We start from the raw sequence: 15,437 nt of genomic DNA, 5'->3' as shown, positions 1-15,437 counted from the left end.
TGAGACGTCAGTCTCAAGTCATCATCTCAGTAGCCTGTCTGCTTCAGTCAGGTGCTGTTTGCGTGACTTATCAGACAGTAGCTTAATGGGGCAAATTCCTGGAAGAGTCAAGGTGCAGGTCCTGGGCAGAGCAGCTGTCCCTACCTGGACACGGGTCACTCGCAAGACCCTTTGTTGTTGCCCAGAGCTGCAGGAAAGTGTCATTTCTACAGTCCCCACTGGCAAGGAGAGCAAAGCCCCGCGGTGCCCCTGCACCCATCTTTTCTCAATATTGCTAAGGCAGTTGGGGACCACAGAAGAAGATTAAGGGAGAATTTTCTCTTATCATTTCAATGGGAGTGGTGCAAGTCCTGCTGCCTGGTCGACATACACGATCCTCTGATGTGAAGAGAACTGGGTGCTCGAGAGCAGAGTTTCAGACCCATGAATTTCCCTTCACATGGGCTATGGGGTGTGTGCTCATCCAAGCTTCCCCTCTCTCCTAGATTGTGTCACGGCTTCTTATATTCCTATAAAGCCTTTTGAGAAGAGCTGTGAGGACATTGCAGTTGAAGTGGAGGAGCTTGTCCCAGAAGTTGCAAAATACTGTTATCCCTTCACTGTTTACAAAAACCACCTCTACGTCTACCCCTTGCATTTGAAGTATGAGAACCAGAAGGTGTTTGCGAAGGTGCGTGGCCTGGAGAGCCTGCAGCCAGACTCAGCGTGGTGCAGGTTGATGCTGCTGCCCTGTAGCAATGGCTCATCCTCCTGTTCTCCCCCATTTCAGGCAAGGAACATTGCTGTCTGTGTTGAGTTCAGGGATTCAGATGAAGCTGATGGCAGGCCGTTAAAGGTGGGTACCTGTTAATAGGGCCGACATTTGCTTGCCCCTCTATACTGTGTGCCAGCCAGGCTGAGCAGGACAATAGGAAAGCACTGAGTTTCCATGCTCACTGTTTTCATTTGGCCGGCAGCAACCCTGAATCCAGCTTTTCGTTTGTGTTTCCAGTGTATATATGGCAAACCCGGAGGCCATCTCCTGACCACAAATGCATATGCTGCCGTGCTGCATCACAACCAGAGCCCAGAGTTCTATGACGAGGTAAAAATGAAATGGTGGGAAATAACAGATTTCCCTGGATACTACAAAGCCAAAAGGCTATCTCCTTTTCCGGGGCTGGGTAAAATATGGGTTAAAATAATCATCAGCCCTTTGTGTCAGTAGAAGGTTTAGCAAAGCCAGAGGCTCTGTCAATTTTTAATGCCGGTTTGTTTTCTGCTGTCTTTACTGTCACGCTTTGTGCACTCCAATCACACGCTCCCATTAATAAGTAATGTGCAACTGTGCTGAAAATGTTAGCCAGGAGTTATTTAAGATGGGTAAGAATGTGTCTTGTGTAACTACATACAACATAACATTTGTGAAATAAAATAGAACTTAAAATATTACTCCAGAATTAAAAATACAGTCTTATCTGTCATGATATCATTTTAGATTAAAATTGAGCTTCCAATTCACCTCCATCAAAAGCATCATTTGCTTTTCACCTTCTATCATGTCAGCTGTGAAATTAATACAAAGGCAACATCGAAAAAACAGGACACCGTTGAAACTCAAGGTATGTTCATTGTTTAAATTACTCCTGTTGGAGCGTAAGAGTCCAAGATAAAATGAACGTAGGGGTGTGAAAAAATATTTGATTAAAATACTAGCCTGTCTGAATTTTCTCTTTTGAAAACAACCTAATACAAATCAGAGGTCTAAACTGGAATAAACCACAATGTTTTTAGTGTATGCTAAAGCTCAAATTTTTGCTGCAATCTGACAGCTATTTCTGAGTGTCCTTGGCTTGGCTTGTACGTGTATGCCTGCTGTCAGCCAAGTCCCCAGCAAACACTGGAGGCGAGATCAGGGTCGCGGGGCTGGTCCTGCCGACACCGGGCATGTGTAAGGGCCTGAGCGTGCCCTGGTCCCACGGGGTGAGATGCCTTTCCATTGAGCCAGTCCTTAGGCGACTGAAGGACCCTCGCCGTGGTGCACAGCCATGGCTCACGCCCTGTCTCTGCCCCTCAAACCCACCTCTGCTCTGGGCTGTGCCCTGCCTGAATTCCGTTCGCCGTGTCACCAGGTAAAACATGCTGTTGCAAGGCTGACATGGTCAGTCCCGGCCTCATTGAAGTCTCTTGCACAACTGTGGGTTTGATCTTCTCGGGGGGAGACACGGCTCTTTTTGGAGCTTGAGCTGAACATGTATGGCTGTGTGCCTGCTCACTCTGGTCCACCGGTTGCCTCCGCAGTGGGATATGCCTGGGTCCCGTTGCTGAAGGATGGACGGATTGTCACCCTGGAGCGGCATTTGCCAGTTTCATCCAACCTTCCACCTGGCTACCTGGGTCTTGGGGACACAGAGTCACGAAGGGTAGGAAGGCCATTTGAAATGGGCTTAAACATAAAGGGAAGAGGAGAACTGAGCTTTTGGTCCCACTCTAAGTCTGGGCTTGTGTTTGTGCTCCGCTCAGCTGGAAAGATCCCAACTGCAGGGCAGCCCCCAAAGCTCAAAGTTCTTAGGGGTGGGGGACAGGACACTTTTAATGCCACTTCCCGTGGCAAGGTTGCAGAGAATACCTGCAACCTGTGGCAGGCTGGATGGGGCTGTTGCAGGTGGTGCAGAGCAGGAGAGCGGGCTTGTTCTCCCGGGGGTGCCTTTGCCCTGCCATGGCTGCAGTCAGGTCACTGGTGTTTGCACCGGGGGGGCCCCATTCTCCCCCCGCCCCCAACCCGGGTCTGCCTGCACAGAGTCACCTTCTCACCGCAGGCTGAAACCAAGTATTTGCGTGTTGTCTGTTCACAGCAGCCCAGCATGGATGCGAAGTGGGTGGATGGAGTGAAGCCACTGTTTAAAATCAGAATCCATTTGGATTCGACCATTTACACCCAGGTAAGTCGAGCGCCTCCTTCTCAAAGACTTTCAACACAAATGCTATGCCGTAGGTGCTGTGGGAAAGAGGTACCTGTGTTTGCAGAGCAGCGCTGAGGTACTTCTGGAGCAGCCAGTCTGGGGTTACTTGCAGGGATCTGCTTCTTCGTCCGGATGTGATGAGGCAGTTGTGTGAGTGAATGAGCCTGGGGAGAGGCTGATGTTTTCTTGGCCGATTGCACTGTAGCTGGCAGCACCAAGGAAACATTTGAGCAAATGATCTGCTTTGATGATGCAAAAGAGAGAAAAACTGGTGGAAATGGGAGGTTTCCCCAGATATTTGATTGTTCATTGAGTTTAAAAAAAAAATAAATAAAAGTTTGCTGACAACAGAAGACACAAGAAAGCAAGAGTCCTGATTTCCCTTTGGAACTAGTTCAGGCTGTTTTACCAAGTCCTCATGTGTTCCGCCCTCTTACAGTGGATGGCCTTCCCCAAGCTTCATGTGCTGTGCAGCAAAGATCCCCAGCACGTGCTCTGGGGCACCTCCTGTCAGCGCTGCTCATGGGGAAGGGCCCTTGGCAGGGCTTCCTCTGCCGTGCTGGAGGTAATCATCGGCTGCGCTTCCATTCACAGCAGCTCGCTTCCAGCATTGGCTAAACCTGTTTTAGGGTCCTGCTGATTCTGTACAGTGCTGAGAGCAGCACAGCAGTTCCACTCCCCACCAAATTACATTCCCAGGTGCTTTTCAGCGTTAAATAACCGTAATTAAATTTAACCTTGGAGAAGGAGGGAGAGAAATGGGAAGGAGAGTGCCTCAGATGGAGAGGAGGAGGTTGGTGAGGCAGATGCTGAGGCAGTCTCAAAGCATTGCAGCCAGGACAGAAGGGCTCCTGCTTCTCCAGGCCAGTGTCGGATGGGGACTGGGGCTTGGGGCAGTGCAACCACAGGAGAATTTTAACACTGCTGGCAGTTTTGTGCTTAATCTCAAGATTAGTTGGGAGCCAGGGGTTGGGCAGTGGCTGGGTGTGTTGGAGAAGGCAGGGAGCAGTACTGTACTCCTGGGAGATGGCAGCTGGGGTCCAAGAGTGCCACTGGCACTGACGTGGGGCTTGCTAGGCACAGGGCCCGCTGCTGCAGGTAAGTCGGCAGATTTTTCGGGTGTACGCTGCAGAGTAGGGGGTTGACAAATATTGAGACCGCTGCATTGAACTTGTTTTTCTTCTCTTCCAGGACATGCACTTGCACAAGTTCTTCCAGTATTGCCAGCTGGTTCAGGCGGGAGCTAAGGAAGTCCCAGGAGAACTTGTTAAATACCTAAAGGTGAACCTAAATACCTAAAGGCCTGTCAGTGGGCTTTGTCTGTGTTTCTACGGACCATCAGTACGTACCCAGAGCCCTGCCCTGTAGGAACAGGCACTCGCTGCAGCACTGGGACCAGTGCAGTGTGCAATATCCTCACCTTTGCTTACTGACACGGCTGTCTGCTCTCTGTGTGCTGCCTCCCGCTGCCTTTCACAGTTGGTAAAACAAGCCATCGGCATCGCTCTGCCATGCTCATGGAAAACCCTCCTCCTGGTGGGCTTGCACACTCCTTCCCTGCTGCCCCCTAGATCTGATTCAAACCTTTAAACTGTAGCACAGTTCCTTGTTTTCAGGATTATCCATTCAAAACGGGATATTTTTTTTTCAGGCTGGAAAGGATCTGTGAGATTATCAGTCAGTTAAAGTTGACCAGAGATGACCTGTGACCCAGCCCCAGCTTTTCGGCAGTCGCTGTGGCATGAGTCAGGGCCTCAGAGCAGGTCCAGCACAGGCTTCTGCAGGGAATATCTTTCTTGGCTGTTTACTCTCCTTGTTTCCTTCCATAACTGCCTGTTTTTGAGAGTGCTGCCATAGCAACAGCTCCGCTTCCAGCGGTGGGGATTTATCATCACAAAGTTACTGGGTGTGTTTCAGATAACATCTAAATATATTAAGAAATAGAAATAATGGCAGGTTGCGAAGCCAAGCTCTAGAAGAACAGTTGCTTTCTGTCCCAGCCCTGACCAGCCACAGCGACCTTGCTGCAGCCTGCAGACAGGGAGACATTTACATGTCACAGTGAGGGCTTTTTACCACCGATACCTCAGTAATTTAAATGGCTAGATACAGACTTAAGAACCTTTCATTAGATTTGCAGGTTTGAAAACTGAAAATGAAACACACTGTCTTTCCTAGACTTGTGTCATGAGATTCAGGCAAAAGCGGTCTATGACTTGGGTGGAGAGCGTATGCACCAGCTGATCTTGACCTTCACCAAGTCACTTAAATCCCATTTCCAAGAGCAAGATATGCTCTTTGAATAAAAGTCTCACTGCAAGTCGCTGGATACCAGGTTTCCATGCTCCAGAGGTCCCTTCCAACCCATGTCATTCTGTGATTCTGTGACTTAGTCACTTCAAAAAACTGTCTCGAGCGATGAGAAGAGTTGGGAGCAAAACTTCAGCTTTAAATTCTGGGTTATCGGGGGTCAAAGCATAGCATGTGACCTCTAATTGAGTCATAGCTGCCTGGGCACATCGGAGAGGAGGATGAACACCTGCCACGAGTGATTCATGTCGCTCCCCAAAGGCACGCAGCTGGGATCTGTCAGCTGGAAGGCAGGCAGCGAGCGCTGCCATGGGTCTAAGTCCTGTCCTGCGGCAGGCTGAAGCCCACACCCTGAAGCATTTGCTAGTGCCTGTCCTTTTGCCGCAGAAATGTCTGTGCACTGTAAATATTTAACATCTGCAAAATGTTGAACTAAAAGTGTCTGTGTTTTGAACATTTGTTTTAGTGTTTGCACGCCATGGAGATCCAAGTAATGATTCAGTTTCTACCTGTAATTCTTATGCAACTATTTAGAGTCCTTACAAATGTGACCCAGGAAGATGAAGTAGCTGTCAACTGCACCATGTGAGTGTCTGGTAAATCATCCGCTTTTCTGCAGTTACAAATGCAAAGCCACAAGTACAGCACGGAGCAGGGTGTGGTTTCCCAGTCCAAGGCGCGGAGTGGCGGCTCTGCCCGTCCCCTGCTGCTTGCTCCCGCGCTGTGAAACACCAGCCGCGGTCCTCTCCTGGCACAACCGGGTGGCATGGGGCAGCGTGGGGACCTTGTCCTGGGAGCTGCATGCGGAAAAACGTGGTATTTTCAAGATACTCCCGGTTTGGTTTTCAAAAGAAAAAGGGTCTTCTGGCGGGGATGGCTCTGTGAGCCGAGTTACTGGGGTGTCGAAAAGCTCCGGAGCGCCCAGGCATGTCCCAGCTGCAGGCAGCAGATGAGGTTTCCTTGCAGGAATGGTGCCCTGCTCCCATCCCTGCACATCGGTCCTCCGAGTCAGAAGGACTGCTAAAAAGCCCCGGAGCTGGCTGCTGCAGAAGCAGGCGGCGCATCCCTGTTCGTGCAGCCATGCTCGGCCGAGCCCGCAGCCCCAAGAGGGCAGCACCGGCCAGGGCCAGCTTCTGCTGCCTGCAGCCTTCTGCGGGGCCCGAAGGCAGCAAAAGCTGCAAAAGCACCTTTCCTGCCTACCGCGGGCCACAGCACCCCTAAACTGATGGATGCATTAAAACATCCATCTTCCTCTGTGAAGGGCTGCAGTGCAAAGGGGGATGCTGGATGCTGCTCCATGGAGATCTTTTTCTGACTCCGGGAGGTACTGTGGTCTGTGTACCCAAAGCATCTCGTTCCCATGGAACCGGAGGTCGGAGGCTGAGCCCTGCTCCCCCAGGGACGCGGGACTTGAGCCCTGCTCTCCCAGGGACGCGGGGCCCATGCAGTCACAGTCCTGCGCCATGTGGTACAGGTTGTGGAGACTCCCCCTGCGTGGAGCACTGCAATCCCACTCTGCTTGAATCAGCAGAGGGCAAAGACAAGGGAACAAGTGGCCCTGGCTGCCTGCTGGGTGACCGGCTCCCACCTTCCCTTCCAGAGACCTTTTTAAAGCTTGGCCTGATGCTCTCCACTTTGTCAATAGCTTTCTGTTTAATGACAACTTTTTTTTTCTCATCCAGACTTTCAGAGTGGAATTTAAAACCCTCTTTATCTGATAAATGTCTTGTAAACTCCTCCCTGTGGTTTGGCCTGTGGGGTCTGTGACAATGTGCAATCGTTTGTTGTTCCCTCTGGCTGGGACTGGAATGTAAATCCCCAATGTTGGCTGGGGAAACTGGGCGCTTGCTGCCTTCATCAGCCGCCTGGAGCGCTTCCAGAGGGCTGGCATGTTTTCCAGCGTCTGTCTGTCCCCAGTGAACTGCAAGGCAACAGCCCGAAAATAATCCAGTGCATGTAACAAGGAGCATATGATGTAAATTCAGTGAAAAGCCTTCCAGAATTAATAAATTCAGGGGATGCAGGAAGGTATCAGAGTCTAAAAATGATGGAGAATTTTCTCCCTGCTTCTCAGCAGAGATTCTGTGGGGTTTTTGTGTTCATTTTGCAGGCTTGATGTAGTAGTATAGTTGTTTGTTGTCGCTTGTGTGATTGTTAGGAAAGGGCAGCGTCCCAGTGAGGACAGACTCAACACGTGGTAAGCTGCACGGGGTGGGTGAATCCAAGGCATGCAGCGGGGGAAGGAGGCTTGCTCTCCATATAGCAGGTCCGTCGGTACAGCCAGAGAGAACTGGGTGCAGAGCAGATTAACTTAATATTTTTGTTTTCGACTTAGATATCTAACACCTGGGCATTGTTCAGGTGCTTAATGTTCACTGCAGTGTGAACTTAAGTAGCAGCAGGCTTTAATCCTGGCATGCACGGAGGCCAAGGAATAGGATATGTCCCCTGCAGAGAAGTCCCCTGCTCCACCTCACCTCCTTGTGCAGGGAGCCTCCAGCGTTGAAAGCAGCTGCTCTGGGCGACACCTGGTCCAGCACCAGACCAGAGAAGAGGCTTTGGCCACCTCGGCTCTGAGTGCTCCGGCGAGGGGCCGTGCTGCAGCAAGGATGGTGCAGCCCCAGGAGCTGTGAGGGATGCTCGCCTGCAAGCGCTGGCTCTCTGCACGTCTGGCCGTGCCAGCAGTGAGGCTTTTGGGGTTGAGCAGGATAGGACACAGATGGTGTCTGCTTTCATGAGCTGGAGGAACTTGCCCTCACATTGCGTGCTGAACACAAACCACATTTTGTCCCCAGGGTTCTTCTGCACATCGTGTCCAAGTGCCATGAAGAAGGTCTAGACCACTACTTGCGCTCCTTTATAAAGGTCAGTCATGACACACCGCACTGCAAAACTCCCTGCTGGGAGCAGGCCCGCTGCTGACACTGTTCCTCTTGCCTCAGTACGTCTTTCGAGCTGAGAAACCCAGCGTCACACAGGCGAAGATGACGCATGAAATCCTGGTCCTTTCCATGGCCACGATCCTGAAGCAGTCCGCAGATTTTCTAGCCATCAATAAGCTGCTCAAGGTGAAGTATTGGCAGTACTTGGCTGCCAAGGGAGGAGGGGAGGAAAAGGGGCTCTGGTACAAAGCCCAACACTTTGAACCATCCAAACCCACCACAGGAGCAAAGCTACCAGGGCAGCTCCTCGCATCTGCATCCTTGAGGTTTGCCCCTTACAAGAGAGTTGAATTCTTGCAGGGAACCTGGCTGTGTTAATGGCAGGACACAGCAAAGGGCTCTTCACTTTGCCAGTTTTATTTATTTCCCTCAAGCCGCCCGTGAGGGGTGGCTCACGGGAGGCAGATTGAGTCTCTGCCTCTCTGGGCCTTTGCAGGGCTTGCACCCCCAAAGTCCGCTGGCTCCTCGCGGGGTGCGCTGGGGTGCGGAGGGGACGGAGCTGTTCCCACCCTGAGACTGGCAGGGCTCCTCCAGGGAGCAAAGGCAGCCCTGCCAAGCGAGCTGTGGGAGCACGGGTGGGCTTACGAATGCCATTCGAACGCGAGCTCTCCCTCCCATGCTGCTGCTTCCCCCCACAGTCAAACACGTTCGATCCTGCTGAGAAAGATAACAGTATCCTTTCCTCATTCTAGTACTCCTGGTTTTTCTTTGAAGCACTGGCGAAGTCAATGGCAATGTACTTACTGGAAGAAAACAAAATCAAGGTAAAAATAAATTTGTGTAATTTTGCATTACAGAGCCATCACAAACAAACTCTCCTCCAAAAGTTTTTCTGAAAAGCCATCTAACTCTTTATTTAAAAAAAACCTGACAAGCTGAACAGCTAGCCAGAGCTTTCCTTTTTTTCCCTTGTTCCCCTTTTCATTCTCAATTGTAATTTAAAAATTCCAGATCCCCTTATGGCTCACGCAGCCGCCTCCTCTGCAGTTTCAGCCAGTGCTTTCTTTGTGCCGGTGTTTTATTAGGAAATAACATAAATAAATGCTAAAGGGAACTTGTGCCTGTGCTCGGCTCTCCCCAGCGCTGAGCGTGGGACATGCTTTTGGTTCCAGCTGCCCAGGGGCCAGCGGTTCCCCGACTCCTACCAGCACGCCCTGCATTCGCTGCTGCTCGCCATCATTCCTCACGTCACCATTCGCTATAATGAAATCCCCGAAGAGTCCAGGAATGTCAACTTTAGCTTGGCTAACTTCCTGAAGGTCAGCAGTTTCTTTCCTTCTCCCAGGCTTTTATCAGGAAAAAAGCGCCAAACAATTAGAAATAAGCAGCAAGCAAACAAATGCGTTCGTACTTTATCATCTCTTTGGTTTCTTTGATGATGAAAACTCTGGAGGGGATTATCTTTCCTAGGAAAGAAACTTTCTCTTTCCAAGATAAAGACTATGATACACTATATGTTATCTAGGGTTTTCAGTCATGTTCAAAACCTGCGAGGAAATACATGTCCTCTCGTTTTAAATATTTCTGTTGTCCACTGAAGACTTAAGTGAGGTCATCTAAACAGTTGCAGAGAAACAGGATCAAGTAGGTTTTGGACAGCCAGCAGCAGCCGAGAGGATCAAATCTGGCTGTTGGCGGGACGGTAGTATGGAGATGATTTAGCATGAATGCTTTTATTTTTGATGCTTGATCACATATTGCTGTTTTTTTCTGCAGCGTTGCTTGACTTTTATGGACAGAGGGTTCGTTTTTAACTTGATAAATGATTACATTTCTGGATTCAGCCCAAAAGACCCTAAGGTAAGCGGCATGGTTTGTCAAAGGTGGTTTGCAGTTGTATGTATCTACGCCAGGCAAAGCTTTGTAGTGATTATTTTGTACAACTGTTGGAGGCCTTTTAGACACTGTTCCTGCCGAGTCCTCTGGAGGCAGAGACCTCTTTGTCTGGGCCAAGAGCCTGAATACAGATAAGCTTTAAAACAAAGTAAGGAGTCAGAACTAAAGGAGAGGTTGGTTGATGGTCTGGATAAAAAAGGTGAAGTCCCATGTGACAGTTGCATGAAGTGACAGGGGGAACAAGACAAGAATCTGCCTTCACCAAATGCTACTTAGACTCCCCAGTCCTTGTGCAACAAACACATTGAACTGGAAGTGAAGGAGTCAAGCTGAAAACATAGTTTATGTTTGTCTTTTTTTTTCTTTTTTTTCTCAGCTGCTGGTTGAATACAAGTTTGAATTTCTTCAAACCATTTGCAATCATGAGCACTACATTCCTCTGAACTTACCAATGACCTTTTCCAAACCCAAGCTACAAAGAGTTCAAGGTATGTTCTCTCTCAAGAGACTGGCTAGCCTTATTCTCTCTGGGTCCCGATTTCTCATCTGTAAACTTCTAAATGTAAAAGACTCATACAGTAAAGATTGCCAGGTTTGGATGCTAATAACCTGGCCAAGATAAGTACCACAGAGGAGAGTGAGGTCTGGGATTCCCCTGTGTGAAAGCCCAGTGGATTTATGGTTCTACGATTTATTCTGATGGAGGCAAGAGGATGTTTGGTTGTGTCTCAGGGTGCAGCCATACAAGTCCCAAAGTGGTTCCACACACATCCAGGCGGCAGAAGCACCAGTGACTCTGAAGTTTCCCTTATTTTGGTATGTTTCTGACTGCTCGGAGCTTTCTGCACCAGCTGCTAATCTCTTACATCAGTTTGGCTACTTGCCTGGCACAGTTTAACAAGGTGCACTGCTGGGAATGGCTGAGAAAGAGAAAAACACCCCCCCAGTGCCTCCTGATTGCTTTTCAGTGGCATGATAACGTAAGGATGCTCTTTCTTGATTAACATTCACCTTTGCATTTGCGATGGTTAAACTGAAAAGCTGTAAGAGCAGCTCATCCTTCCTCCTCTCTTTTACTCCGACTAGGACCTACCAGATGAGGATTTATTTTTAAAATATGTATTTTAAAATAGTGGTAGCAGTTGTCATTCACGCACATCTCTTACAGTAGAGCAGCCTATCCTCAGGCAGCAGAAGTGCCTTTGCAGCGGTGGCTGTGCTCTGCCGTGGCACAGGATCACAGAATCACGGCACGGCTGGGGTTGGCAGGGACCTCTGGAGATGATCCAGTCCAACCACCTGCCAGAGCAGGGTCACCCAGAGCAGGTGGCACAGGAACGCGTCCAGGCGGGTTTGGAATGTCTCCGGAGACGGAGACTCCACCACCTCTCTGGGCAAGCTGTAAAGTGACATGTAGTGATGCGTCTCCATCACAAACCTGTGTTTTTATGGACAGACCTGTGATTACAGGGTATAGTGGACTCGGAGATGGGCAGATGTGATGTGCACATCACCAAGGAGATATCCTGCTGGTGTGCCTCACCTCTTTATCCGCTTGTTTGCATGAAGAGAGGGGACATGCCCAGCCCTCTCTGTTACTGGGAAAAGAAGGAATAGCCCCCGGAAGGTGGATAGAGAGGGCTTCTGCAGCAGAAGCTGGTGCAGACGGGCCTGCAGGCAGAGCACATCCCTGTGGCTGCATCATGTTGAGTTGGAGCATTACGCTTGGAGCATTTTCTCTGAAACCCCTCAGCTACCGAGGCTGTTGCTGGTCTGCATCCCCACAGCCTGGCTGGGGGGGCACATGTGTGTGCCATCGGCCAGAGTGAACCCCCGAGCCTGTCCTCACAACCAGCAGCGCAGAACTGGTTTTGCAATCTCATGATAGCAAAGAACCCAAGAGACTGACAGAAGCTGGGACTTAAGCAATAGCCTTACAAATAATATTAAAACATGTTGTACTGTCCTGTTTCTCCAGGGTTTAGAGCATTACTTATTCCTGTTTACTTTTGCTGTCTTTTTATTTGTCCCTTTTCTTTTTACACGTGAATTAGATTTTTTTTCATTTGCTGTGGAACGGTTCACTTCAGTAGGTAGGTCCAACTGGGATCACTGAATCCTCTAATGTCAAATTAAATACACAGCTTCCAATCAATTCGCTTGCATTTGATTAATGAAATAACCGTGATTTGTGACACTTAAGCATTTGCTAACACGACTAACAATGAAAGCTAGTAACGCTCCAGATAGATTGTTTTCTCTTTCCTCTGAATCAGACTTTCACAAACCAGTAAATGCTACTTATGAATCAATGAACCTAAAAATATCTTTTGCAGACACAGAGCTGTTGGAACCCTTTGGCTGGGATTTTCAAAGCTGTGTGGATGCCTGCCTGCCTTACCACAGAAAAACTTTCACACCTGTGGGATTTTCACACAAAAAAAAGTCTGAGCTGAGCAGACAGTATTTGTACCCCTTGGGGGAAGAACGCGCAGCTTTGGGGTTATCCCTCTGGGAGGCTTAGTGCCAAAATGCAACAGTCAAATGGTGCCTGTCGTGGCTCTGATGAGGCGTATGGGTTTTTTGATGGAGATAACGGTGTCAGGGCAAGGTCATGGGTCGCAGCCTGGGTGCACACACCCCCCTCACCAAAACCTCTGTCTCTGTCGCTTCCCTGCTGCATTATCCAGGCACCTCACTGGGAATGATGCCTCGCCCTTGCAGCAGACGCTCCTTTGATCACAGTATATATGTGAGATGCAGGGTACAAGTTAAATTAACCAAGGTGATTAGATACTGAGCTGCCTTCTTCTGGCAGTCAGTGCAGCTTTTAGGGAGCTGCGTTCGATATCTGCTGGTGGGAAGCTCACAGATCCTGGCAAGCAGCTGCCTGGAACGCTGTCCTGGCTCCCTGCTCCTTGTCGCGGGGCTGGGAAGCCTGTCCGTGTGAGCCGCTGGAGGACGCAGTAGTGGTCACTTGGCACCGTGTCCTTGTTTGCATCCCTCATCCCAGTGGGAGTATTTCCTTTGCTCTGGGGAGAAGGAATGCAGGGCTCATGGGGGAGGTGGAGGAGGGTGCAGAGATGGTGCTGCTAGGGCTGGGTGACCACAGTAAATGCACCACCTCCCCTGCCCGCTACCACCCTTGCCGCGGAGGGTGGCACCACCGTGCCTGGGCAGTTTGGGGACTTACAGGATAACCCCCAGCCAGGAGCAAGGCAGCCCCCAGGCAGTAAGTCCTGCTGCCTTTTCCCATCTCATCCGTCTCTTACTTTACAGATGACTCTTTGGAGCGCTAAGCTTTGTAAAGCATCACACTGCAGAAATCCTTCTTTTAGCTGCTGCTGAAATGGTGAAGGCTGAAATTAATGATTAGCCTGAACTGGAAGATGACGAATTCTTTGATATGACTTAAATAGTGGTGGAGAAAAATATAGTCAGTGCACTGTAGGAGAGAGCGATGAACCGTACTCACAGACCGCTGTGGCTTACGTGACCGTTGTGTCTTTCTCTGAACAGATCCTTAACCGTTGCCTTGTTGTTTCTTTCAGATGTAAATCTTGAGTACAGTTTAACTGATGAGTATTGCAGGCATCATTTCCTGGTGGGGATGCTTCTCAGAGAAGCCTCTGTTGCCTTGCAGGACAACTACGATATCAGATATACGGCCGTCTCAGTGTTAAAAAATCTCTTGATAAAGCACGCCTTTGACAACAGATACCAGCACAAGGTCAGGCATATTTTGTTTGCTTTTAAACATAATGTTCTTGAATTTCATGAATAAAACACACATCAGAGTTTTAGATCTTGTGTGGTGCACCAAGGGTATTCTAATTACTTTGTTAGGGAAATGTTGGAAATAACTGATAGTTATGGCATAACAGTAATAGCTCTGAGAAATGATCTAGAAACACAAACAATGCAGTCAGATAACCGCAGTGCTCTTATTCATGCTGAGTATTTAGATAATAAAGCCCTGAGCCATTAAGGATCTTGAGAGTGTCGTTAGCCAGGAGGCTGTTCAACAAAATTAAGCAACGTCAATGTTGTTCTGGTCTTGGGCTTAAATTAATATCCCACATTAATATACTATAATTAGGAAACAGGGCTGATCTCTGCTACAGGTCAGCTGCGTGTTTTACTAATTAGTGACTCAGAGGAGAGGATCTGCGGATTCCCATGGGAAGCTGGATTTCCGCTGGGTAGCTCTCAGCTTTCTTTGGTCAGAGGCTGAGCGTGCGGTATTCCTGAAAGAGCTTGGAGATGGGCTTGTTTTCTTTCTTGATGCTGCTCCCTGCTGACCCATATGTCCTTGAAAGCACTGAGCTACCTGTACGGATACTACCTGTCCTTGCCCTAGGCTGAAAACATGCCTCTCTTTGGAGTTTAGCTCCTCACATTGCTCCTAGTGTGCTGCATTTCTGAATTTTATCTGGGAATGTGAATAGACTCCCGGGCATGCCGGGTGGGAGAAGTGACCCGAATGTGCCCAGGGTCCTGCGCTCTGCGTGGAGTCAGAGCCAGCTCTTCCCCCTCTCCCCTCCCTCCTTCTCCTTCTCCTTCTCCTTCTCCTTCTCCTTCTCCTTCTCCTTCTCCTTCTCCTTCTCCTTCTCCTTCTCCTTCTCCTTCTCCTCCTCCTTCTCCTCCTCCTTCTCTCCTTGTCTTTTCTCCTTTTCTCCTTTTCTCCTCCTTTTCTCCTTTTCTCCTCCCTCCTTTTCTCCTTTTCCTCCTTCTCCTCTCCCTGTTTGGAAGGGCTGAGCAGGAGGTGGGCTTACTTTCCTCTGCGCTGAGGATCTGTGGTGACTTGCACAGCCTGGAAACAGAACTGTAGCCCATGATACTTGGCAAGACTTGATATTTCAGGGGAGATTTGCCAGCTCTCTGACAAGACTGGGTCAGGGGCAGCCTGCTTCTGCTCTTCTGGATGCCTGAAAACCCTCCCCCTAGTCCAGGAGCTGTTTGCCCCCACAGTGTGCAGCGCTCTCCCTGCCTCCTCAAAAACACCACCCGCCTTAAAATTGTGCCACTGGATTTTTGTACATGTGTTGTGCTCTGGGCTGTGTGGCCAGCAACTGGCCTGGAGCCAGGGCAGGATGCTCAGCTGGTGTCCCAGGACACCAAAGCAAAAAATCACGTCACAGGCAGGACAGGCCGAGCCTGGCAAGGTCTCTTAGAATCATAGAATCATAGGGTTGGAAGGGACCTCTGGAGATCATCTAGTCCAACCCCTCTTGCTGCAGTCTCACTTCGACCAAGGAAACCCTGCCTCCATCAAGGGCTGAGAGAGGGTTTTCTCACCCCGTGGGCATTTCTTTGTCTTTTGTCATACTGCACCAGAAGAAAAAATTGTATTCTTATATCGGTCAAAATTTACCATTCAATTTGCAAGCCTTAAATTTCTTTTTTT

At 49.4% G+C, this 15,437-nt stretch overlaps 1 protein-coding gene across 8 annotated transcripts in view; it reads left to right on the top strand.

Annotated features, from left to right (window-relative positions):
• The window catches only part of DOCK11 (dedicator of cytokinesis 11), an 85,604-nt gene that overhangs the window by 38,153 nt on the left and 32,014 nt on the right, over positions 1-15,437 (top strand). For 7 of the 8 annotated variants that reach the window (XM_074599632.1, XM_074599627.1, XM_074599630.1 and 4 more), the window contains exons 17-31: positions 486-670; positions 770-835; positions 992-1,084; positions 1,478-1,601; positions 2,281-2,402; positions 2,835-2,921; positions 4,134-4,223; positions 5,719-5,837; positions 8,048-8,117; positions 8,195-8,320; positions 8,887-8,958; positions 9,307-9,453; positions 9,911-9,994; positions 10,407-10,518; positions 13,582-13,760. In XM_074599632.1, coding sequence (XP_074455733.1) covers positions 486-670; positions 770-835; positions 992-1,084; positions 1,478-1,601; positions 2,281-2,402; positions 2,835-2,921; positions 4,134-4,223; positions 5,719-5,837; positions 8,048-8,117; positions 8,195-8,320; positions 8,887-8,958; positions 9,307-9,453; positions 9,911-9,994; positions 10,407-10,518; positions 13,582-13,760 — 1,676 coding nt within the window. The remainder of the gene's footprint in view (positions 1-485; positions 671-769; positions 836-991; positions 1,085-1,477; positions 1,602-2,280; positions 2,403-2,834; positions 2,922-4,133; positions 4,224-5,718; positions 5,838-8,047; positions 8,118-8,194; positions 8,321-8,886; positions 8,959-9,306; positions 9,454-9,910; positions 9,995-10,406; positions 10,519-13,581; positions 13,761-15,437) is intronic. The other variant, XM_074599625.1, reaches the window with a different exon arrangement.

The sequence above is a fragment of the Larus michahellis genome, chromosome 9 (assembly GCF_964199755.1).
Source record: "Larus michahellis chromosome 9, bLarMic1.1, whole genome shotgun sequence".
NCBI classification, from domain to species: Eukaryota; Metazoa; Chordata; class Aves; order Charadriiformes; family Laridae; genus Larus; species Larus michahellis.
This window is presented reverse-complemented; position numbering and strand designations above follow the sequence as displayed.